The sequence below is a fragment of the Octopus bimaculoides genome, chromosome 17 (assembly GCF_001194135.2).
Source record: "Octopus bimaculoides isolate UCB-OBI-ISO-001 chromosome 17, ASM119413v2, whole genome shotgun sequence".
NCBI lineage: Eukaryota > Metazoa > Mollusca > Cephalopoda > Octopoda > Octopodidae > Octopus > Octopus bimaculoides.
Window position 1 is genome coordinate 4932750 of NC_068997.1, and position 26930 is coordinate 4959679.

Here is a 26930-nt window from a genome sequence, read left to right on the forward strand (position 1 = left end):
GATTGTTTTTTGTTTTTTTCAGACAGTGAGTTAGAAATGCGGACAAATATAGACAAATATATACATAGGCAGACAGGCAGAAAGGTAGGTAAGTAAGGAGCTAGATAGAAAAACATTTTTTTAAATTCTTTTTCTAACCACAGTCACTGCTTAGCTGATCATGTGTCCTACTACTTGTTTCACTCGGGTACATATTTTAGCAATCTCTATTCAATAAACCACTAAGTTACAAGACAAAAAATGGGGCATGACATACACAAAACACCAATTTTAACAGGGTGTAGAAACCAAGTCAAAGTAGGCATTGGAGCATGATACAAACTTCAAACTTATCAGATTCTGCTGAATCATACAACCCATGCCAGCATGGAAAATAAATGTTAAACGATGAGGATGATCTATATTATATATATCATCATCATCATTTAGCAGCCGTTTTCCATGCTGGCATGGGTAAGACGGTGCGACTGGAACTGATACATTGGAGAGCTGCAACAGGCTCCAGTCTGTTTTGGGTTGGTTTCTACAGCTGGATGCCCTTCCTAATGTCATCCAATATATATAAATATATATATCAAATGAGCATAGGCATGGCTCTGTGGTTAAGAAATTCATTTTGCAAACACACAGTTTCAGGTTTAGCCCCAGTGCACAGCACATTGAACAAGTGTCTTCTACTATAGCCCTGGGCCAGCCAAATCCTTGTGAGAGGTTTTGACTGACAGAAACTGAAAGCAGTCCATTTATATGTGTGTACATGAGACAGAAAGAGAGAGAGAGAGAGAGTGTGTGTGTGTGTGTGTACATGCACATGTGTGTATATGCATGAGTGTTCATATCTCCTTGTCTTTATATTGTGCATTACATGTAAACAAATGTCGCTCATACAAGCAGTGTCATTTGTTTGTAATATTCCAAGAAGAGTATACCTAACCATTTGTGCTGTTCGTGTTTACAGGATCAGGAGAAATACAACAATTTTGCTTGGAAGTAAGTGAGGGTTGATGACAGGGAGAGCATTTAACAGTAGAAAATCTGCCTCAACAAATTCTGTCTGACCCAGGCAAGCATGGAAAGGTAGGCATTCAAACAACAATGATGGCATTATATATATATATATATATATAGAGAGAGAGAGAGAGAGAGAGAGGAAAAGATAGGAAAAAGAGAGAGCAAAAGAGAGATGGGAAATAATGAAGAGAAAGCAAACCAGTAGAAACAGGTTTTGTATTTTCTTTTTCATTGCATTGCTTGCATCATCCTTATTATCATTAGTAGTAGTAGTAGTAGTAGTAGTAGTAGGAGAGGAGCTCAAAGTGACACAAAAGTCACCTTAAAAAAAAAAAAAAAGACTATCGCAGTCCTGTATCCTGAAACAGAGAAGTTCCAGGGATTAAAGGGATTATTGTTCTTGTCTTTTATTTTTATCTTTTTATATTTGCACAGCGAAGGAAGAGAGAAAGAAGGAAAGAAAGAGAGCAAGTGAGAAGCCGAACAGCGACAATAACAACAACAACAAGAACTGCATGGAAAGTCTCTGTTCATTTTTTCACAATTTGAATCACATCATCATGGTGCATCTGGTGTTGGATTCCAACTCTCTGAGGACTGTACTTTACACTGGAACCCTGCAAGTAGAGAAGAAAAAGTACAGGCATCTTGGTTAGTTCTTTACAGCCGGGATTGATTAAAACAAATTCAGCAGAGTCTTTAGAATGTGAGATAGAATGCCTAATGGTATTTGATCTGATTCTAAGCATGCTCTGTGTTCAAATCCTGCCAAAGTCGACTTTGCCTTTGATCCTTTCAGGGGTTGATAGAAAAAAGTAACCAGAACTTCGGACTAGTGTCTTCTACTACAGCTCTGGGCTGACTAATTGCTTTGTGAGTAAATTTTGTATATGGAAACTGCGTGGAAACCCATTGTATATATGTGCATGTGTGTGTGTGCGTGTCTGCATTTGTTCCTCCATCACCACCACTATTTGACAATTGGTTCTTGTTTACCTATATTCCCATAACTTAGCAGTTCAGCAAAAGAACTGATAAAATAAGTACTAGACTTGAAAATAATAAAGTATGTACTGAGGACAATCTGTTTAACTGAAACCATTGAAGGCAGTGCCCCAGCATGGCCACAGCCCAATTACTGAAACAAGTAAATGATAAATCCAAGGTAGCAGACTGGCTGAAAGTGTGAGCAGGTCAGGAAAGATACCTTGTGGTATTGATACTCTTTGCATCCAAACACAAACACTATAAAACCCCTATGGTGCCAAGGTGTATCAGCCCACAACTGTGGCCTTTCCTGATGTATATATTGATGGCAGGGAGAAGGCTCTGGCCTGCACCTACATGTGTAGTTGCGCAATCAAACATGAGTGACAAGCCCCTTAAGTAGTTGTGGTGACTGACACCTCTCATTCACAATATCTTCATTCTACCAATGAGAAAGACTGAATGCAGTCACACTCAACCTGCGGGAAGTAACACATATCTCACACAAATCACACCTAAGTGTTAACAACAGAAAAAGACAAACACACTAGATAATGTGGTCCTGTATACTTTTAAGACAGAATGGTCATGGCTAGAATGCATCTGAATCGTAGATTTACTGGATCAGAGACTAATGTGTTCATATTCTGTGAAACCTCCAAAGAGAGTGGAGGAAGAAATTTGTAAACTGATGAGTTTCACCAGCTGAAGCATTTTAAAGTTGTTTAACCCTAAATTTAAAGTTGTTTAGCCCTAGGTAAATACTGATTGAGTAGACTTGCAACCAAAGATAATCCGATTTCGATGTTTCTAGGATTTATTATTCAATGTGTATTTTCCTTATTTAAGAAGGCAAAGTGTGATTTGATGTAAAATGAAAATGATGATGTGATGTATAAAATGGATTGTGTGCAGACTCACAGTTTTTGTTAGACTGAAGCATACATAGTTATGTCCCTTGTTGAAGGTGACAGAACAACTCATGGTGTCCAGAGATAAGTCTAAAGGATTAATCCTCTTTTACTCAGATTGCCAAATGAAACAGGAGAATCCTAGGAAACTAATGATGGTGTATGTTGGAAAATAGTATTTTATTATGGGGAACGAGAAGAGGAGCGAGGGTTTTTGTTGGGCATTTGATATCATTTCAATGAAGAATCCAGTCAAAAATGTTAGACATCTCCTATTAACTGATTCCAAGACAAAATTATTTATTTCACTTGATAAATGACAGGGCTTGCTTATCGTACATCAAATATAAACATAAAGAGTAAAAGACAACAGGTGATGACTTACCCATACTAAAGCATATTTGAATGTATTAACCAAGGATCTGTGGATGGAGTGACACTGCAACAACAAAAACAAAATGTAATAAAAATAACATGAAAATTCCTCAAAATAGGAACATTTTACATCACTAGCTCTGTTTTTTAAAATAACAAAGGTGGAGTGCTTCCATATGGCCGCAAATGAGTTAACAGAATAAGCTTTGGTCAATGTCCAGCAGGATATACTCTCCATCAACCAGAAGGTATAGAATAGAGTTAAAAAAACTAAACATAGTATATATATATATATATATATATATATAATACAAAAATGTTGATAGTGACTTCGAAGTTTGGGCCAGGTAAGCCATCGTGAGGTGGGTCACTCTATACAAAAGTACAGAGTAACCATCAGATTATTTTTCATATAACTGAACATAAAAACTAACATCTATATATATATATATATATATATATATATATACACACACACATATATATATATACACACACATACATATATAGTTCAAATTTACAGAAAACAAAAGACAAATACAGGTGATGGAAGAAAAAGCAAGTATATATATATAAATCTCTGTGCATGCACACACACACACATGCAGCTAGCCATTTCTTGCGAATGGTATGGCTTGGTAATGTGCACTGTGATTTTGCTAATTGCATTAAGAGTCACAGTAATTGCGAGCATACATAGATGCCTTCTCAGCTTTTCACAACTGACTCAGCATATTCAGGATGTGACAGATGGAGGGTGAGGGCTGCACCAACATCTTTGCTGGTACTCATTTTTAACTGAGAAGACCAAAAAAAACTGTAAAATGAAGAGCCTTCCTCAAGGATGCAAGACACTGCATGGTTCAGGAACTGAACCCACAACCTTGTGCATGAGTCAAGCACTAGAACCACTAAGCCACATGCCTTGATATAGACAGACAGGCAAATATAACTGTATATCTAAATGTTTTATGGAATCAGTCTCTTTTGGTTTGGGTCACGAATACAGTCAATGGCATGAAACCTTTGGGTAAGAGAAAATAGTCTACACATTCCTAAAATAGTCATGCACTGAGGACTTTTCTGTTTTGATACAAAAACATATATAGATATATAGATATATATATATATATATATATATATATACACACACATATATATAATAATAACATAGATTTAATCAAAAGATTAAATGTGGTATTTATTCATGTAGTGAGAACACTACATAAAATGTACTATGAAAATGTAAAGGAGTACGTTTTCATTGTACATTTTATGTAGTGTTCTCACTACATGAATAAATGAAGTTTGTACGAAACGTACGTACTGCTATAACCTATTGAATTTTTGTTGCTTTTCTTCAAATATATATATATATATATATATATATATATATATATATATATACGTACACACACATTGATAAATAATTTGAGAACACTAGTAGTGGGTGATGTTATTTAACACCAGGTCAACCCAAATTCAACAGAACTGTGATCAAAGATGCTCTGGCCATGACCATGCCATCCTATCTTTTATTCAGAGATTGTACAACTAAATTACATTATTCAATGTGACTCTTTTGTTTTTAAATGGTAGTATGTAACAAGAGGGAGAGTCAACTGCTATTACTCGCAGATCATACAACCATATAAAAGCTCTCCCATTGGCTCGTAGAGGGTGTCCCAGGCTGGTTTAACCAGTTGTGATCAATACAGGTCAATATTATCAACAGATAACATAAGTTTATGCTTTTGTTTTGCAGAAACAGGAGGTACAGTGACTTACATCAATTTATCCATGTTTCTGTGAATATAATGGTTTCTTTGTTAAGTAATCATCATCAACATTTAACATCCATTTTCCATGCTGGCATGGGTTGGATGGCTTGACAGCAACTGGCAAGGCCAGGGGCCACACTAGGTTCCATAATCTGTTTTGTCTTGGTTTCTAGGGCAGGATGCCTGCCCTAACTCCAACCAATCCATAAAGTGTACTGAGTGCTTTTTATGTAACACCATCACCAGCGCTTTTTACATGGCACCAGCACCAATACTTTTTATGTGGCACCAGCACCCACACTGATGCTTTTTACGTGGCACCTTCGTTTTCGGATCTCCATCTTAAGCAATTTTTTTACAGATCTGTTACTTTCCTATCTCCAATTAATTTTATATCAATTAATTAATGTCATATCTAATTCAATTAATGTTATATTTAATTAGTATCCCTAATTAATTGTATGTCAAAGCCAAACTAAAGTCGGAGATTCAATATATTGTCCAATTTAACACACCCACACCTTTAGCAGATTCCACTGCAACTAAAAGTATTTGAGTCAGGTCTCCAGTCTTAGAATAATTTCAAGGCACCAGTCTTGACGCCCATAAAAAAAAAATCATTGTATTGAATTAAATACAAATCATGTAACACCTTTTCTCCTTTCTTTCATATAACAGAAGATAGGCATGGTTGTGTGGTAAGAAGTTTGCTTCTCAACCACATGGTTCCAGGTTCAGTCCACTGCATGGTAACATAGGCAAGTGTCTTCTACTATAGCCTAAGGCCAACCAAAGCTTGTGAGCAGATTTAGTAGATGGAAACTGAAAGAAGCCGTGAAGGGCATCCAGCCATAGAAACCATGCCACAACAGACGGAGTCTGGACAGTTCCCAGCTAGCCAGCACCATGTCAAGCCGGCCAACCCATGCTATCATGGAGAGGAGATGATGATGGTGTGTGTGTGTGTGTGTCTGTCTCTGTGCTTGTTCACCACCACCACCACCACCACCACTTGACAATCAGTGTCAGTGTGTTTTTGTCCCCGTAACTTAGCAGTTCAGCAAAAGGGACATAAGTACCAGATTTAAAAATAAAATAAGTACTGGGGTTGATTAGTTCAATAAAATTCCTCAAGGTGGTGCCCCAGCATGGCTGCAGTCTAATGACTGAAACAAGATAACAGATAATTCTCTACATACCACATGTTCAACAAGGCAACCTTTTCTTAATATCAAGCCTCCATCGAAATCAGGACTTTCTGAAATATAAATAATACATGAATAAACAAATAGGATATAAGTAGTAACAGCCACTGTTAATGTCATTTCATTTTCTGGATGGAAATCTTTAGAAAGGAATGATTGTCACAACTTCTCGCTTCCTTGGTAACTAGTGTAATTAGATAACAAAATTGTTGTTGGTGGTGTTGTTTTAGCCACAACTTGACCCTGAGAAAAGGCCAGTGTGAATGTTGGTGTTATGTAAAAAGTACTGGTGCCGGTACCACCTAAAAGGCACAGGTGATGACGTCACATAAAAAGCACCCAGTACACTCTGTGGAGTAGTTGGCATTAGGAAGGGCATCCAGATGTAGAACCCAAACCAAAACAGACTATGGGATCTGGTGCAGCCCCTGGCCTAGCCAGTTCCTGTCAAACTGTCCAACCTATGCCAGCATGGAAAACAGACAATAAATGATAATGACAATGATGATGATGATGATGATGATGATGATGATGATGATAACAGAGGTTATAGGAGAAGCAGCATAGAAGAGGCTAAGGCAAAGGTGGTGTGTCACTGACTGAACAGGAACAGAGGGCGTTGAAGTTGCAGTACAGGAGAGGCCAACAAAAGAACCAAAACACATCTGTAAGTCAATGGTAGTAGTACTGTGTTGGTGAAACAGAGTCTTTGCTAATAAGTCTTTTTTCAGATGCAATCCAGAACATATGAGTAAACGCTACTGCTGTCATCATCACAATCGTCATAAACAACACAACTTCTAAGTTTTCAACGAATACCAACATCCCTTCCACACATGTCGCTTGTTTAAAACAAAAACAAAAGCAAAGAAAACGAGGAACAAGTACTACAGTACTTACCTCCCCTCTTTTTCGTATAAACTCGAACTAAGGCCAGATGTTCCCAAAGACACTCCAGTAAATAGTCAAGATTTAACTTCATATTACAGCTGGAATAGAATGGAACAGAAAGGTGACAGTTGAATGTAGTAGATGTAATAACATAGGAGTGTAGAGACTGTGAGGAGAAAGAAGTAGAGATGAGAGGGTACAGGTGTCTGTAAAGAAAGAGGAGAGAAGGGTAACAGGAGTGACAACAGAAAAAAGGGAGAGGAAGAGGGAAAGAGAAAGCAAAATAGAGGGTAAGTTAAGGGTAATTTTGGAAAGTGAGAGTATAACTGGATATGTATGTGCATGTGAGAGTGAAAGAGACAGACAGACATATACATGCATATATACATATTCACATACACACACACACACATATATATATACATGCACATACATATATACACACACATATATATAAAAACTTGGCTGATGACCTTCTGCACCTGCAGGTGAATCTTAAAGCAGGAAGAGACTGAGTCAACCAAAATAATAAAATATTATCAATCTCTACTGTGGTACTGAGTACTTTTTCTTTTGTCATCATCATCATCCATTACATCCGTTTCCAACAGTCAACACTATACAAACATGCACATACACAAATACATATATATGTACACACTACAGGTGTGTGTGCGTGTGTGCGCACACATGCACGCATGCATGTGTGTATATGTGTGTATCTCCAACATTTCTAGATGAATTAACAAACTAAGAAATGATATGTACGTTTCTTTCTTACCTGACCACAACTGTGTAAGGCTTATGAGCAAGTCGATCAACCTCTTCAATTGATATTTGATCAATTTTGTTATAGACCTGTCAAATATTATTCACAAGAAACATTAAAATGAGTATTGCATGTATGTACATATGTACATACCTACATATGTATGTGTGTGTGTTTTGTATACATTTTATCTTGCATATATACAGATGTTCATAGGCTTGAATGAATGTGTATTGTATGTGTACATTTTACCCTGACTATTATATAATGCATAAACGGAGCCTGAAAGATTGCTTTAAGATACATGGTGTATTTTATAAACATGCCTTTCAAGTATCATATAGCATGAAACTATTAGTAACTCTTTCAGTTGTGTATATAATTTGATGTGTGTGTGTATGCATTGCACCTGCATATATTTGCCCTGGCTATTCTATCCCTCATATACACACACACATATATGAGAGAAGAGGTTAGCAAGGAAATAAGATGTTTTGGTACTTGTGTTTTGTCAGATCATTAGTAATTGATTTTAATTTGGTTAACACTATTTATTCAACTCTCAAAAAAAATCAGATGTCATCATCACGTGTGTGTGTGTGTGTGTGTGTGTGTGTGTGTGAGATATTTTGAAGTGGTTAAAAGTGGTGTCCCATTGCAATCCTGTTGAGAAAAGTATTTTTATCATATTCATAGAGTTCTCTCTCTCTCTCTGTTTTTACATGCTCATATACACACAGATCTCTATGAATATGATGAATACTTTTCTCAACAAGATTGTAGTGGGACACCATTTTTAACCACCCCAAACTGAGAAAATAATCCACTGTTAGAGAAAACAAATGGATCATAAGAAGTCCACAAGTGTCTAGTTAAGGATGGAAGAAATAAGCAGAGATATCAAAGACACTAAAAGTGAGAAGAGATAAGAGGGCTGAGCAGAGCTATGAAAATATGTTAACAGAGCAGCTCGTGAATTCTTGCTCACAAGTGAAAACTGAGAACAGCAGCAAAAAAGTTTGGGTAATTTTGTTCTAATTCCATTTGCTCCAACAGATTTGTGAACTGATAAATTTTGGCAAGAAAAGTCAAAACAAGAGTTGTATTTTACTTCAATATAGGAATAGATAAGATGATCATGGTTGGAACACTTGATTATAAGTGTCTACTGGATTGGGGTTGACCTGGGGCTAAACTTGGTTATGAAAATAAAAACATTTAAAAATTACAAGGTCATAACCAATGTAAACAAAGTTGTTGACAGCTGGATTGTACACAGGACCTTCCAGTTCCCAGAACTTCTTGACTATTCAACTATACTGCACTTGCAATTACTAATACTATATAGCTTTAAAAGGAAAATGAAATTCTCCTAAATGATTAATAACATTCTATCTGAAAATTCCTGTCCACACCCAGCTCATTCAGGAGAAAATAAACCTACAGTTTGTTTAAGATCTTATGTGGAAGTGCTTAGAATGTATTCTCTAAACAAAAAAATAAACCCAACTTTCTATAATATGAGATAAAATAGACTCTGAACATAAAAAGTATATTTGCTGTAAAATATGTGTTTGTACCTGTGTGTGTGTGTGTAGAACATATATACTTACATACAAACACGGCATATATATACGGTTTCCTAGGATGACATCAACTAATTCATCTGAATTACAATCTTCTCTGAAAAGAACTTCACAATTAAATATTTCTGGAATGTCGTTAAAGAAGGAAAGAAATTCATGACTCTACGATCATAAACCGAATACCCGAAATACTACACTACATGCCTTCTCTGCTCCAGGGAAAAACAACTGCAGTTTTAGAAGGTTGCACATGGGAGATCATTAGAGATTATGAAGGCTGGCATTTGTAGCAACTTTGAGGGTTTGAACAGTGTCTCTTCAAATGTAAACTTTCCTTATATATGTGCAATAAATACACACATATATAAACGTATATACACACACACTCAATGAAGTTTGATGGCACTAACTTTCTTCTGGCCTGAGTAGGCCAGAGTACTGTTGAGTTTGCAAGTGTTAATAAGTAGACATTATTTTCTGATCAAAACTGACCAAGAGTTAAACAACATTTATAAATAATGACAGATTCAAAATATCTTACATATTAAAACTGAAAATGTGTGTGTGTGTGTATGTATCGGTATGTCCCCGTTTTGTGCCAAAACAGCTCAACCGATTTTTCTTAAACTTCACATGCACATTGCTTATGTGTCTGGGGAGGTTTTAAGTATAACGAGGAATAATATTTGGGTGTGGGTGAATAGATGGAGTAACTATAACTCTCATCTCAAGTTTGCATATGCGTATGTGTGTTTGAAGGTATGTGAGCGAATGTTACTAATGGGCAAAAATAACACCCTCTTGCAGGTAAACGAAGTGAGGAACCATAGTTCGGCACGGGTAAACAGGGGGAGGAACCACAGTCTGGCGCAGGTAAACGGTGGGAGTAACTATGACTCTCAGCTTATGTTTGCATATGCATGAGTATGTAGGTGGGTGTGTGGGCGGATGTTAGAAATGGGCAACAATTACACCCTCTTGCAGGTAAACGGAGTGAGGAACCATATTTCGGCGCAGGTAAACGGCGAGTAGCCATAGCTCTCAGTTCAAGTTTGGGTATGTGTGTGTATGTAGGTGTTTGAGGGTGTGTAGGCGAATGTTACTAATGGTAAAAATTTCCACCACCTTGCAGGTAAATGGCATGAGGAAGCGCATTACAGCGTGGGTAAACGGCGGGAGTAACTAGCAGTCCCAGGCCTAGAAGTCCACAATGGAGATCTAGATTGGATTTTGCCAAAGAGCCATTTTGGCTTCTAAAAACGTTGCAGCCAGTGCAATCAAGAACAGCCTCTTACTGCATTTGCCTGGGGATGTGAAAGTCTATAAATCAGTAGACACCATTCCCAATCAGGATGAGGTTGTTGATTAACCCACTGAATTTTTGAATTCCTTGGAGCCTTCAGGTGTACCTCCACATATTCTTACTCTTAAAGTAGGTAGCCCTGTTATGCTGATAAGGAATTTAAATCCACCGACATTGTGCAACGGTACACGCCTTGTTATCACAAAATTACTTCCCAATGTCATTGAAGCAACGATGATGGCCATCTGCGGTAAAGGTCAAGATGTCTTCATACCGCGAATACCCCTTCTGCCTTCGGCTGCTGACTTAACGTTCACATTCCGCAGAGTACAGTTTCCAATTCAACTCAGTTACATCATGTCCATTAATAAGTCCCAGGGGCAGTTGCTGTCTGTTATTGGACTTTACTTAGCCAAACCATACTTTTCACATGATCAACTGTACGTTGGCTGCTCAAGAGTGGGTTATAGGAACAGTTTACATGCCTTCAACCCCCAGGGGAAAAGTAAAAATGTTGTTTATAAGGAAGTTTTGTAGACTTGCTGTACTGACACCATATTTCAGTCCTACATTATTGCTGATACAATTTTTGTTGCTTTATTTTTTCACTTGATTGTTATCATAATATTACACATGCAGTTCCCTTTAAGAGTTACTTAGGTGTCAGTCTTGCCATAAAGTGTGAAAGGTGTTTAAGGGAGCGGGGGTGTTAATCACTTTATTAGTTTCAGAGCCTTTCCAAACTAACAAACCCAGGCAACGCCGGGTACGCCTGCTAGTAAAAATAACAGAAGAATATTGTAATAAACTTGAGATCATTAATTAAGGAGTATTAGAAGTAATAACATTTTTTTTCCGATAATATATTTTAAAAAAAGGATACTATATTCATGCAAAATTAATTGCACCATTTTTTCGTTGATTTTTGTTAGAGGCACTGTAGAGTTGAAAGAAATACCACCACCTTTCTTTTGCTGAAAATATAATGGAAAACAAAAATTTAGCATATCGTCATTGTTTTAACATCTCCGCTTTTCCGTTTTAGCATGGATCAGACAGATTTCAGTGAGGCAGATTTTCTATGGCCAGATAACCTTCCGGTCATCAATATTCACTTATTTCCTTGCTCAAACATGTACTTACAGAAGACCGACAACAAAGGAAACCAATTGCATGATGGCAACACTTGTTTACAACTATCACATGAAGTCAAAACAAAGAGACATAACACATAAATATGAGGTCTGATTAATAAGTATCCGGACTGTTGCCATAGTAACAAAGTTAAAGCATGCAGTATGAAGCTGCTTGGCACAGATTGATCTTGAACTCTGCTGTGCATGCACACTAAGGACCAAAATCGTGTTACACGGTGTAATTGACTGTGAAGAAAAATAACTAAACATTGCAAGATATTTCCCACTGTGCCCCACTGATTCTATCACCCACTTCACGTGTAATCAATAAAATACTGATGATGGTGATGATGATGATTGCATCAATAGGCACTATGTCTCTAATCTATCAGTAAACTGTAGCTCATCTATTGTGACATTAATGAGTCTTTCAAGAAATACTAAAGAAACAAAGAATTCAGCACAACAGAGAAAATGGTAATGTGGCACTTACTTTGAAATATATATTAGGTTTCTTTCGGTTCAATCGGATTCCTACAGACTCAAGTTCATTTTCTAGAAGTTCCCTGCATAAAAACAAATTAACATATACATGAAAAAAGTAGTCATTAGAAATGGTGGAAGAAGAGGTGGAAGGAAATAAAGAGAAGGTGGGATGAGGAGGAAGGTGGCGATGGTGATGGTGATGACAATGAGGATGATGATGATGATGCTGTTTTCACATACATTTCACATACTCATTTATTTTTGTTTCATTTGTCATGAAAAACAAGCACATGGCACTGAAAACATGTAGTGCTTCTAATCTTCATATTTACATGTATAATCAATATTTAGTTGTGTCAAAGGATCAATGAAAAGATGGCAGTTCATGCATGGTCATGTGAAAAGAGTCAATGAAAAGCTGACATTTCAGGTCTGCTGTGTGGTGTTATGTGGGTTAATAATGAAACAGTACCAAGAGATGTACATATAGACACAAATGCATATTATAGGTAGTAATATGACAAGACAAGGGAATAAAATAGCAAAGAAGATATGAAGATATAGCAAAATGAATCTTGTTAAAGTTTTAATGCTAAACCATACATGTGAAGAAGGTGAAAGAGAACAGACATATACAGGAAATAAGAAGGATAATAGATAGATCACATGTATATATGTTGTATTGATTGTGTAGGTTGTTGGTTGGTCGTTTGGTCAGTTGCTTGCTTGCTTGATGGATGGATGGTGTGTCTATGTAAAGGTTATTCTGGAAAAATTGCCTATCTCCTATTTATCCCTCCCTCACACTTCTCTCTCTGTATGTGTCTACCTGCCTCTATCTCTCCTCTTTATATGTACAATTTAACATTAAAACTTACTTTGTCGTAACTACATTTACATACAAACATCTAATACACACAATACAAACATGTTATTTGAAGTATTGGCTTCAAAGTGTGGCACATGGCCAGTAATTTCGAGGGAGGAGTAAATCAATTATATTGATCCCCGTGTTCCCTTGGTACTTATTTTATCAACTCCGAAAGGATGAAAGGTAAAGTCAACCTTGGTGGAATTTGAACTCAGACCATGAAAACTGACAAAATGCTGCTTAGCATTTTGCCCACATGCTAACAATTCTGCCAGCTCACTGCCTTATGTAGTTTGAAATATACCAACAAATTACACACACATATAATTTTTACCTTTGAATATCTCCTTTGGTAGCATCCAACATTATGACAACAAGATCTGCTGTCCTGGCAACAGCAATTACCTGTCGACCTCGACCTCTACCTGCATAGGTGACACACAAGCAGAAACAAAAATAATGAATTAATTTACATTAAAAACTAATTTACACACACACAAAAACATACACATATAGAGGTCACGAATATATAACATTATAGTTAATCACCAATTGATTGATACTTTTGTTGATTAGAAATAATCAAATGCAAAAAGAAACCTGATGTCTGTGACACAATAGGAAATATCAATTAAAAATAATTATTATTTAGCATTTAAACTGGCCATATCCGGCTGAGATAATCTATCTGTTTTATGCTCAAACTGCCCAACTCTGCTGGAGCATCACCTTTTAGTCAAACAAATCGACTCCAGAACTTATTCTTTGTAAGCCCGGTACTTATTCTAAGAGTCACTTTTGCCAAACTGCTAAACACACCAACATCGGTTAACATCGGTGGAGTACAAACACAGACACTCAAATATATATATATATATATATATTCACGGGCTTCTTTCAGTTTCCATCTACCAAATCCATTCATGAGGCTTTGGTTGGGGACATGTGCACTAGTCTCTCTTCCCTGAATAAACCATGAAAAATATTAATTATCTCTCTCCTACTGATTTCATCAATTCTACCAGCCCTGCCACCGTAAGCTTAAAATCAGTGGCTAACCTCAATCAAACCTATTCAGAGTCAAAACAAAAATTTCTACATCCTCTCACAGACCATAATTTCTCTAGCAGTACCACAATTGATAACAAAGATGTGACAATATACCAGCATATCCTCTCACAGACTACATTTTTTTACTAGTGGTACCACAAATGGTCAAGCAAACACAGCAACAAAACAACAACATACCTTGTGCGGCTCCTTCAATAATACCAGGTAAATCTAAAAGTTGGATATTTGCTCCATTGTACTGAAAATAAAGAGTTTTACAATTTAATGCACCAACTTAGACATTACAGCTTATATTGCTTGAAGCGTTACATTGTGGAAATTTGGCAGGAAAAGTAAAACACCTGAATGAAGAAGATACAAAGGAATCTCTATAAAGTCATTCGACCTGCTAGAAATAACAGTCAAATCTCTCTCAAGTTTAGGTTTATCTTCTTAAATAAGGATGCATTGGATAATGTAGGCCCAGAAATATTGTCTGAATAACAGATGTGATGATCTTTACTGGAATACCTTTGATTTTAGGTCTGCTGAATTAAGACTCACTTGGGGTTAAACAATATATTTGGTTTCAATCCTGTTAAAACACATTCCATACCTGTGCAGGTGGGACAAGTATTTGTAGCAGAATGACAGTTTTTACACTTGATTGCTGTTCCTACTTCTAATCAATCATCTGTAACCAGAAAAGGTCAGTGCTGCTCTACACACTGAGGCAAACAAGGCAATAGCTCAGAGCAGTTAAATCTGAGGGGTACCACACAAATTCTGAACAACTTATACAAAATTTCTTCAGGCATGATTATGTGGTAAGAAGCTTGCTTCCCAACCACATGGTTCTGGGTTCAGTCCCACTGTGTGGCACTTTAGGCATGTGTCTTCTACAATAGCCTTGGGGTGACCAAAGCCTTGTGAGTGGATCTGGTAGACGGAAACTGCAAGAAACCCATCGTATATATGTATTAAATGATGATGATGATGATGATGTGCCTTTGTATCTAAGTTTGTCCCCCCACCCACTGCTTGGCAACCAGTGCTGGTATCTTTATGCCCCTGTAACTTAATGGTTTGGCAAAAGAGACATAGATGAAGTACCAGGCTGAAAAAGAAAATAAGCATGGCCAGTCTAATGACTGAAACAAGTAAAAGATAAAATTGTAAACTTAGTAACTGAGAAGGCAGGTAAGGTGGAACCAAGGAAGAAAGAGTAGAGGGTGAGGTACAGTGGTGGGCGTGCAACAAAGAAAACTAGGGGGGCCTTGAACTGTGATGAGCTGTCACATTATTTGCCATGAAACATTTCAAATTTCATCAGAGAACACATTTTCTCATTGACATGATGAGAGTTCCACAACTTTTGCTGAATAACCTGCATAGATGATTTGTTTATAGTGATCAAACGTCTGTGTTGCACATTAGCTTACACGCTCCATCAAATCAACAATGTCAGTATAGGTGCATGCTGTGCTACATGCCAGACATCAAGTTATCTCGTTAATATACATTTGTAAGTTGGTTTAAAGAGGATGATGGCTGGAGGAATTTGTAGAAAAAATATTGGAAAAGGAGGTATACATTTTAGGACCAGCCTAGACCTCTGAATACTTTGGCACCAGACTTTACCATAATCTAGAGCAGTGGTTCTCAACCAGGATCCATACAAGATTTTGCTTTTAAAATTTATCGGTAATAAATTGGTTATATATTTCTACAATACACAAAATATTTTAACAATTTCTTTTTATACAATTCCTAATAATATTCAATTATAAAAATATATAATTTTTCTTTAAACATTGAATGGCTATAGGGGTCCAGCCAAGTAAAATAAGAATCAAAAGGGTCCACAGGCAAAAAATGGCTGAGAAACACTGACCTAGAGAAATTAACCTCTTTTTATCGTTGGTTACACAAACTAAAATAAGCAGAGATGTGTGTTTTGCTCAAATACAATACAGTGGTTTTTCCACCCAGCACTCATTATCCATATCAGAGGAATGCTTGGTCAGCCTGTTGTTTAGCCCTAGGCCAGTTGCGATCTGCAGATCTTAACTCAGAGATGTTTTAATTCTGACCTTGTTTTTTCAAACATAATACATCTAAGACTGCATTATCTTAAAAATGTTGTAGGCAAGAGAATTAACAGAAAGGACAAAAATGCATTACAATACATTTGTTGTTAGCCCATTAAGGATCTAAATTATGGTTAAGGGTTGCTTGGAAAGTTACTCAAGTAGACAAACAGTCTTTCCAACAATGGGAAGGGGCAAGCTCTTGCTTGTATCCTCTGATGTACTAAAACTAGAATCATATCACTGGTAGGTCTGAGCATTTTGTGAAAAGGCCAGCACTGACTAGCATCAATACTGGCTCAACAAGTTGATGTGTTATGAGACATTAGTAAAATGTGCTAAGGAAGGACAGAAATAAACTGATTGTGGGTTGTCAAAAGATATGTTTAACTTACCTCAATAACACCAGGAATACATGTCAATGTGGTGAATTCATAGGAAGCAGATTCACTGTGAGTTTTGGTTAAAATATTTAGAATTGTTGACTGGATGAGAGGTTAAAAAAAAAAAAAGAATCAAATGCAAGAGTTATCACAGGAAGAACAAACAACAATGTTAATGGTTTCAAATTTTTGACAAAGTCAGCAATTTTTTGGGGAGAAAGGGATAAATTGATTACATCAAACCCAGTGTTTGACCGGTATTTATTTCACTGACCCCAAAAGGATGAAAGCAAAGTTGACCTTGGTGGAATTTGAAGTCAGAATGTAGAGACAGACAAAATGCTGCCAAGAATTCTGTCCGGCATGTTGACAACTTTGCCAGCTTGCCACCTTAATAATAATAATAATGATTTAAAATTTTGGCACAAGGCCAGCAATTTCAAGGGAAGGAGATTAAGTCGATCACATCAATCCCAATGTTCAACTTGTACTTATTTTATCAACCACGAAAGAATGAAAGGTAAATAATAATAATTATAGTAATAATAATCCTTTCTACTAAAGGCACAAGGCCTGAAATTTGGGAGAAAGGGACTAGTTGATTAATTGATCCCGAAAGGATGAAAGGCAAAGTTGATCTCAGCAGAATTTGAACTCAGAACATAAGGACGGGAAAAATGTTGCTAAGCATTTTGCCTAGTGTGCTAACAATTCTATCACCTCACTGCCTTAATAATAATAATAATAATAATAATAATAATAATAATAAATGAAATACCAACTGAGATGAAGTGATATAAACATTCAGTACACCCACAACTGTGGCAAGCTGTGAAAGGGAGAGTAAGTCACCCCTTCCATCCGTAGACTGGGGTGACACTTTGGGCAAGTGCTAGCAACCCCTTAGCCTCCCATCTCAGGATACAATGAAGGTGTTGGTAGCAAGAAATTGGATAACTGACACAGCGGAGGAAACCTAGACCAACTGTTTGAAGGTTATTGCAATAAAGCAGAAGATAAGTACATCCAGTCATCTTGTGTGGGGCCTACTGTGAGGCCTCTTCCAGTCTGCAGCTGCTGCATCGAATGAGGGTAAAAGCCCCGGTAGGGTAAGCTAGCTGTGGCAAAAGAAATTGGATGGTGATCAAAATTAAAAGAAAGACTGGAAATAGATTCTTTCCTCTTTGACTGAGACATTATCAACTTCTTCAAGTTCTATTTGGAGAGGATGGCAAAGGTGGAGTTGTAGGAACTACCCTACAGTAAATTTACTGAAATTTGAGAGTAGGAAGTATGGTCAATATCAACATTACTATACAAATATCTCTATCAGAAATCCCAACAAAGCTACCTTTTAATTTTTACTTGTTTCAGTCATGGCACTGAGGCCATGCTTGGGCATTGCATTGAAGGGTTTAGTCAAATAAACTGACCCCCAGTACTTATTTTCTAACTTGGGTACTTATTCTGACAGCCTCTTTTGAGAAACCACTAAGTGATGGGGATGTAAACAAAGCAATAGTCAAGTGGTAGGTGGAGGGACAAACACAAACACACACATGCACACACACAACGGGCTTCTACAGTCTCTGTCAACCAAATTCATTCACATTGGTTAGCCTGGCTCTATAGTGGACACTTGTCCAGGGTGCTGCACAGTGGGAATGAACCGAAAACCTTGTGATTTCCATGCAAGCTTCTTAACTACGCAATCATACATGTCCCTAGGAGAACACTTAATAATCAACAATCAATCAAATAGCATTAAAAAAGTTTTGAAGTTACCTTTCCAACTGATGGGAAACCTATGAGGGCAATCCGAGCATCACCTGATTTCATAACATCAAAACCTTCACCCTGAAAAATAATAATAATGATGATGATGATAATCCTTTCTGTTATAGGTGCAAGGCCTGAACTTTCAGGGGAGGGGACTAGTTGATTACATCGACCCCAGAGTTTCACTGGTACTTAATTTATCAACCCTGAAAGGATGAAAGACAAAGTCGACCTGGGCAGAATTTGAGCACAGAATGTAAAGATGGACAACATGCTACTAAGCATTTTGCCATGTGTGCAAATGATTCTACAATAATAATAATAATTCTTTCTACTTTAAGCACAAAGCCTGAAATTTGGTGGGTGGGGAAGGGGTAGTCAATTACATTGACCCCAGTAATTGATTAGTACTTATTTTATCAGCCCCCAAAAAAATGAAAGGCAAAATTGACTTCAGTAAATAATAATAATAAGCTATGAGATAAAAACATATTAACCTGACATTACTGGCCAACACCAGGAAAAGTAATTTCTCCTAATTGATGTCCCAATTCCAACAAAAAATATTTCTTTAAAAATAAAGAAACTATTTAAGTAAAAAATATCTAGAAACAGACATAATCAGAATATGGGGATTAGAAACAGAAACAAACTCTGTTTTGGGAATGATTAAAATAAAATACAGACAAATACATAACCAAAACCAAAGGTCTTCTACATAAATATATATATATATATATACATATATATACATATATATATATATAATCATCAGCATCATCATCATTTAACATCCGGTTTCCATGCTGGAATACATATATATATATATATATATATATATATATATATATACACACATATATATATATAAATGTATGTGTATTTTTTCAATTTGTACAAATAACACGGAAAAAATAAATAGTTACCAGGGTAGTAAAAATTCACATAAGTGCCAAGCTTGTTACAGCTTACTTATAAAGGTAGAAATTTCAGGGTTTAGTGAAATGTTTTTGATTAATATAGATAAATTAAGAAATGGAGTTAAAAGCAGGTGTTATTCACATCTTTATACTTCCAGCATGTTTCGTAGAAAATATTGATCTTATTCCGGAGGGAATAAAACGATGTAAAACAATGCAGTCATCTCGTCAGGAAAAAAAAGAGAAACAACACAGATCAATAAACCATTTTAACCAAATGTGATTACTGCATATATGATGAAGGGGAATGCTGGCAAGTTATTTTTTTAAAAACCATTAATAGATTTAACATCAAAGGCAATTTAGAGAAAGAGAAGGAGGAGAAAGAAAGAAATTAACAGAAAATTAAATGTGGAGAAATGTAGTGCAATAGTGCAAAATCAGCAACTCAGTTTTTGAATCCTTAAAAAACATACGCACGCACACGCAAACTCTCTTTTATACATATAGATGATAAGCAGCTTTCTTTATTAGAGTACAGATGTGAATAATTCAGAGAAACATTACTTTCATTATTCACACATTGCCACTCTCATAATGCAACACTTAGTAATTTGGGTTCAAATTGAAAGTGTGAAACTATTTTCACTTTCTAATGAAACCTGGTCGTTGTAGAGCAGTGTCTCTCAAATAACTATAGCTGGCTAGTTGTTGAGATAATGTAGAAAATATGTAAATGAAAATAAAGTTGATTTGGTAGCCGAAAGATTACTGAATCTTTTGATACCTCATACATCAAAATCAGCAACTCGGTTTTCAAATGCACAAGGAACATATGCACACACAGACACAAACTTTCTTTTATATATATATATATATATATATATATATATATATATACACACACACACATACACATACATAAATATGCATGCACACACACACAGACATACACACACATATATACATACATATACATGCATTATAACTGAAAGTCTGCAATTACCAGTACTCCAAGTTTCTCGTTTCTGATTATCAGCTGGTAAACCAAGCCTGGTTTTCTTTTGAATATTCACTGCCAATGTTCATATGGTTTTTTCATTAGACAAGTCCTCATGAATTCAAAATTACCTAGTCTGTTGTAGATATGTGCAACTTTATGGGAATGGTAGCTTCAGGTCAAAGATGCAGTGTGACCTTTGTTTGAGCGCAAAACTGAGAATTTTAGTTCAAGGCACCAATAGTTTGAATGAAAGAAACAAACTGTTAATGCACGTAGTTAAGAATTTTTCATCCAAAAAAAACCTCATTGAATTTTGTTCTGGTTCAGAGGGGGAAAAAATGTTGATTTTCAAAATATTTAATAAATTTTATTGATATATATATTTAATATGTATATGAGTGTGCATGTCTATATGTGAGTATGTGTATGTGTCTATATGTGAGTATATATATATGTGTGTGTGTTTATGTAAAAACAAAGATCATCATCCTTGACCTTGAGGGCAGCCACAGCAACGATGACATGAATACATAATTCTGTTCATATATGTGTGTCTATGAATGTACATATGTCTATATGTATGCATCTGTACAGGTGCATGCAAAATAAACACCCATATGCACACTCATTGTTTTTAAAAACATTAATTAAAACTATTATTTTGGAACATTGTTTAAACAGCAATGCACTTTCATGACTTCAATTGTATGGAGTTTGTGACGTTTATAATAACATTACCACAAGAAAAAGAAATCAAATCAAAAATGTGAGCTTGAAGCAGCCATTTTCACACATGCTGTTCACAAAGGTTTCTAAATGGAAGAACATAACAATAAGCATTTCCTTCAAACTTTCATCTCAGATAGTGAATATTCAAAAGAAAACAGGCTCGGTTTACCAGCTGATGATCAGAAATGAGCAACTTGGAGTACTGAAAATCAAAGTGTTTCAGCTGTAATGTATTAAAGAAAACTCTACATTTGTATTGAGTTGTGTAATTTATTGCTTCTCATGAATCAGTAGAGATTTATGTATATATCTTAAGCAATGAACACAAAAAGAACACAGGAGGAACAAGTTTTAACATGTATTAGTTTAATGCTTGGAAGAGGGAGACCAAAGAAGACATGGGACAAAGGACACTGAACTTTACAGAGGAGATGACAAAGGACTGAAATATCTGGCACCTTACTATACTCAAGGAGACTGATACTCCACAGCAGAAGTGTAAATACCTTCCTCTTGCTGAAAAGGATTGGCCTGCAAGACCTCTGTGCTGGAACTATGTAAAAAGTACCAGTGCTGGCACAATGTAGAAAGCACCCGTGCTGGTGCCATGTAGTAGCATCCATGTTGGCATTACATAAAAGCACCTGTGCTAGTGCCATGTAGAAAGCACACTCTAGAGAGTGGTTGGCATTAGGAAGGGCACCTAGGCATACAAAGCAAGCCAAATCAGACTGGAAACTAGTGCAGCTCCCTGCTTGCCAGTTCTGGTCAAATTGTCCAACCCATGCCAGCATGGAAAACAGATGTTAAAGGACTATGATGATATATATATATATATACATATATATATAGCAAATACATATCATCCAGAAGCTAACACCATAATGCATTGTGTGTGTATACATATACATATACATATATATATGTGTGTGTGTGTGTATTACGTAGAGTATAGAGGCATGGCTGTCTGGTAAAGAGGTTCACTTAACAGCCACATGATTTCAGATTCAGTTCCATTGTGCATCACATGGATGAGTGTCTTTCTACTTCAGCCCCATGCCACCCAAGGTCTTGGGTGTGAAGTTGGTACATGGAAACTGCAAGCACACACACACACATACACATATATAAGCTCATATATGTATGTGGGCTTGTCTGAGAAAATATCACTGAAACTGCTAGAAATAGCAGCCATATATCACCTTAATATATATTAGAAAAAAATGATAGTGAACAATGAATTTTCTGTCTTTGATCATTGGTCTGCTTAATCAGGGCCGACCTGGAGCTACAATAACAAGTAATGAACACTAATTAGGAAAGAAAAGAAACATTATTTCTTACTCTTGCAGCTGATTTTGCCGATGGTTCAAGTAACTGCTGACGGTATTTTGCTAGTTTGGCTTTCAGTAAACCCAAATGGTATTCGGTGGCTAGAGAAAAAAAACAGACAGAGAAAAGATTTATTATAAGTCATAATCATTAGACGCAGGTGTGGCTGTGTGCTAAGAAGTTTGCTTCCCAACCACATGGTTCCAGGTTCAATCCCACTGTGTAGCATCTTGGGCAAGTGTCTTCTTTGGTAGATGGAAACTAAAAGAAGCCTGTTGTAGTCCTTTGACTGCAGCCATGCTGGAGCACTGCCTTAAAAGGTTTTTTAGTCAAGTACTTATTTTATCGCTCTCTTTTGCCAAACCACTATCTTACGGGGGATGTAAACATATCAACTCTGGTTGTCAAGTGATGGTGGGCAGACAGACATAGACACAAAGACACACATTCTGCTAAAATGAATTCACAAGCACACATATAACATCCAAAGGTACATCATTTTTCCTCTGATGAAATTATATTCATATCACACAAATGTAAATTTAATGAGTATTAACTAAAATAGCTGTAAGTGAAGATGACCAATTTGTTGTAAATAATAAACAATTATTAGCTTCCTAATCTCCATTTTCTTTTCTTGTTTTAAATGAATATATATATACAACGGGTTTCTTTCAGTTTCCGTCTACCAAACCCACTCACAAGGCTTTGATCGGCCCGAGACTATAGTAGACACTTGCCCAAAGTGCCACATATTGGGACTGAACCCAGAACCATATGGTTGGGAAGCAAGCTTCTTACCACAAAGCTATGCTTGGGCTAATATATGCATAACTCACATATATACATACATACACAGATAAACACACACATGTACAAACATATAACAAGTCTCTTGCAATTTCCATTCTTTTAAATGGCATAAATTGGCCTGGAGCTATAGTAGAAGACATTTAGCCAAGATGCCCCACAGTGGGACAAAGCCCAAAATCACATGGTTGTGAAGCAAACATCTTAACCACACAGCCATCCCTTAAGTCAATCTATTTCTTGAAGTATTTTTACTTTTTAATCCATCTCTTCAATGCTCTGGAAATTTTCAACTGCTGAGGAAGGCATGTACTTGGTGATGGATGTCTGTGTGTGACAATTTTAAAGGTAATGAACTGTTACATATACACACACCTTTCATATATAGCTTTATCATTGGAACTAGACTCTAGAACTTGGTCTAATGCTGAAGATTCCTCAGATAATTTCCCATCAAGTAAGTGAACCAAGCTAAGTTAGAATAAACTGCCTGGCACCAAAACACAAAATACCTTGAGTGGATTGGCTCATGATCCACAAGGAGGAAGTCAAGTACTTTTTATTCTTTTATTTGTTTTTCATTTGACTGCAGTCATGCTGGAGCACCGCCTTTAGTCGAGCAAATCAACCCCAGGACTTATTCTTTGTAAGCCTAGTACTTATTCTATCAGTCTCTTTTGCTGAACTGTTAATTTACAGGGACGTAGGGACATCACCATGGGTTGTCAAGCAATGGTAGGGGGACAAACAGACACACATATATATATATATATATATATATATATATATATATATATATATATATGTATGACGGGCTTCTTTCAGTTTCCATCTAACAAATCCACTCACAAGGCTTTGGTCGGCCTGAGGCTATAGTAGAAGACATTTGCCCAAGGTACCACGCAGTGAAACTGAACCCAGAACCATGTGGATGGTAAGCAAGCTACTTACCACACAGCCACTTTGTCTAATTCTATACAGTAAGATTTAACCTTAGTGAGATTTTAAGTCAGAACATAAAGAGCTGGACAGAAAAAATAAATACCACGCAAGTTTTTCAAAATCATTTTAATGATTTTGCCTTAACCCTTTTGATACCAAACCACCCAAAACTGCCCTTGACTTAATGTTACAGATTATAGATTTTAAAGTGATCAAAATTAAAACTTATTAAAATTTCAGGTTATATTATGTTCCATGTTATATTATGTTAATAAAGGTGAAATTATTATACCAGGTTTCTCATTATTTTTTAAATTAACTGAACGGAAAACTGTGTATTTTAGCAGAAATATGGTAACAAAAGGGTTAAATTGTTTCAAATATTGGCACAAGGTCAGTAATTTTGGGGGAGGGGTGAGTTAATTACATCAATCTCAATACTTGACTTGTACTTTAATTGTATTGACTCTAAAAAACTGAAACACAAAGTTGACCTCAGTGGCATTTGAACTCAGAACATAAGACAGAAGAAATGCTGCTAAGCATTTTGCCTGGTCACAAACTGTTCTGCCAATTTGCCATTTTAAATGGCTTTAAACTGAACCCAGTACTTGACTGGTACTTTATTTTATCAATTCCAAAAGGATGAAGCATGTAGTTGACCTCAACAGAATTGAAACTCAGAACATAAAGAGCCAGAAGAAATGCTAGTATTTTGTCCAACATGCTAACAATTCTGCCAGCTCACCCTCTTAGAAATTATAAAGCTAAAAATAATAAAAGTGATAATTTGATGATGATGATGGTAATGGTGAAGATGATCATGACAATGATAATGATGATGATGTTGATAATGATGGTAACAGGGATGATAATGTATTCTTGCTAGGAGGAAAATTTGACGATGATTTTTAGCAAGTTGAGTAACCATGTAGAGGCGCCATTAATGGCTCAACTAGTCTGCTCATATTATGAGGTGGGTCAGTCAATAAAGTACATGAAGGGCAAGGCTGACACCAATGGGACTGAGCGGGAGTAATTGAGAAGAAAGAGGTGATGACAAAATGTCAGAGCAACTCAGGATACAAAGTGAGTATAAGAGAGGACACAGACAGTGGATGAGAGATCCATTCTTTAGTCACTTTCCATCAGAGAATGAGATCTGATTGATTATTATTATTAGAGACGATGTAAGGTTGGGAGATCTCTTTAGTCTTGCTAGAAACAAGACCTCTATAGTGTTGGGGCCACAAATAAGTGCACATTGTACAAACTACGCCAAAACTGAGACATTGAAGCAAATTGTTGGATCCTATCAAACTAACCCATGCCAGCTCGGAAAACGGACGATGATAATGATTATTCTAACATAGACACTTGGTCAGAAATGTGTAGGAGTGGATACACCATGGAGGTCGATACTTGACAGATACTTCATTTTATCGATTCCAGGGGGGTGGAAAGCTAAGTTGATTTTACTTAAGGCATTCCGTTCTCCGTTCTAATCGACAATTGTTCCAATAAGGATATTTCTTCACACTGACATCAACGCACATTTCTAGGGGAACGATACAATGAACAGAATCAACATGACTGGTACTTATTTTATCGACCCACAGCGGAATGAAAGATAAAATCTACTCTGGTGGTGTTTGAATCTAGAAAATATGGCACACATGCCAAATACTTAATAAATGCCGACGACGAGGAATTGTAGCTTATACACTTGCTTATTAGTTTCAGTGTGGACTGGCCATGCTGGGATACACGTCTGCTTCTTTCAGTAATTGAAATATTTCCAAATTCAACAGACATCATTTGTTATACGTTTATTGAATCTTGAGATCGAATATAGCCATTTACGGCAAAAACAAAGAATTCTTCGAGAAACGAGGCATATTTTGAGTTAAGAATACATACGATAAATTTTGATTACATTAAATTTGCTTCGGGAATAGAGTTCTTTATATTTTCATCGCGTTATATATATATAAACTACACAAATTCAACTAGTACAAAAGAATCAATATTCACATACAAACGGACAAGTAATCTGTTACTTTTTATTACTTATTTGTAACAAAAAAATAATTAACATAAAGTTATCAGCTTCTTTAAAATCTAATCCGCAAGAAAATTACATGAGGTTGTTTGTCTATCATAGGTGTATATTTATTCAGAGAAAGTTTTTAATTCCCACAGTTAAAATACAAGATAACCTGTGTACATAAGGCAGTGTTGTATATGCATGTATTTCTTAATGTGTTTATGAGGCTCTCTCTCCCTCTCTCTCTCTGTCTCTGCGAGTATGCGTGTGTGTGTGTAAATTTTACTTACCTTTATTTTTTTGAGTCCGAGAGATTTCTCGCTCAATTTCTTGTATTTTTTCTAAAATACCCATGTTGGTGGTTCACCTTTTTTTTTTATTTTATTTTATTCACTATAGGCTAAAAAATGGTAAAAGAAATGTCTAGACATTAACAGATATCGCATGGAAAAGACTGAAAAAGAAGAAAACTTATTTTCGACATTTCATCGCAGCAAATAATTTCGGAAGTTCATCACGAAATGCGGTCGATA

General features: G+C 36.3%; 1 protein-coding gene across 1 annotated transcript; it reads right to left on the minus strand.

Annotated features, from left to right (window-relative positions):
* Nucleotides 1-1210: 1210 nt before the first annotated feature.
* LOC106879628 (developmentally-regulated GTP-binding protein 2) lies at nt 1211-26930 on the minus strand. The gene is made up of 14 exons (XM_014929289.2): nt 26688-26930; nt 22611-22699; nt 18621-18692; nt 16848-16937; nt 14561-14621; nt 13647-13737; nt 12449-12521; nt 11703-11793; nt 9544-9641; nt 7943-8019; nt 7171-7259; nt 6265-6323; nt 3295-3348; nt 1211-1628 (listed from the first exon to the last, which is right to left on the minus strand). The coding sequence occupies exons 1-14, from the start codon at nt 26749-26751 to the stop codon at nt 1542-1544; spliced, it is 1095 nt and encodes a 364-aa protein (XP_014784775.1). The 5' UTR covers nt 26752-26930; the 3' UTR covers nt 1211-1541.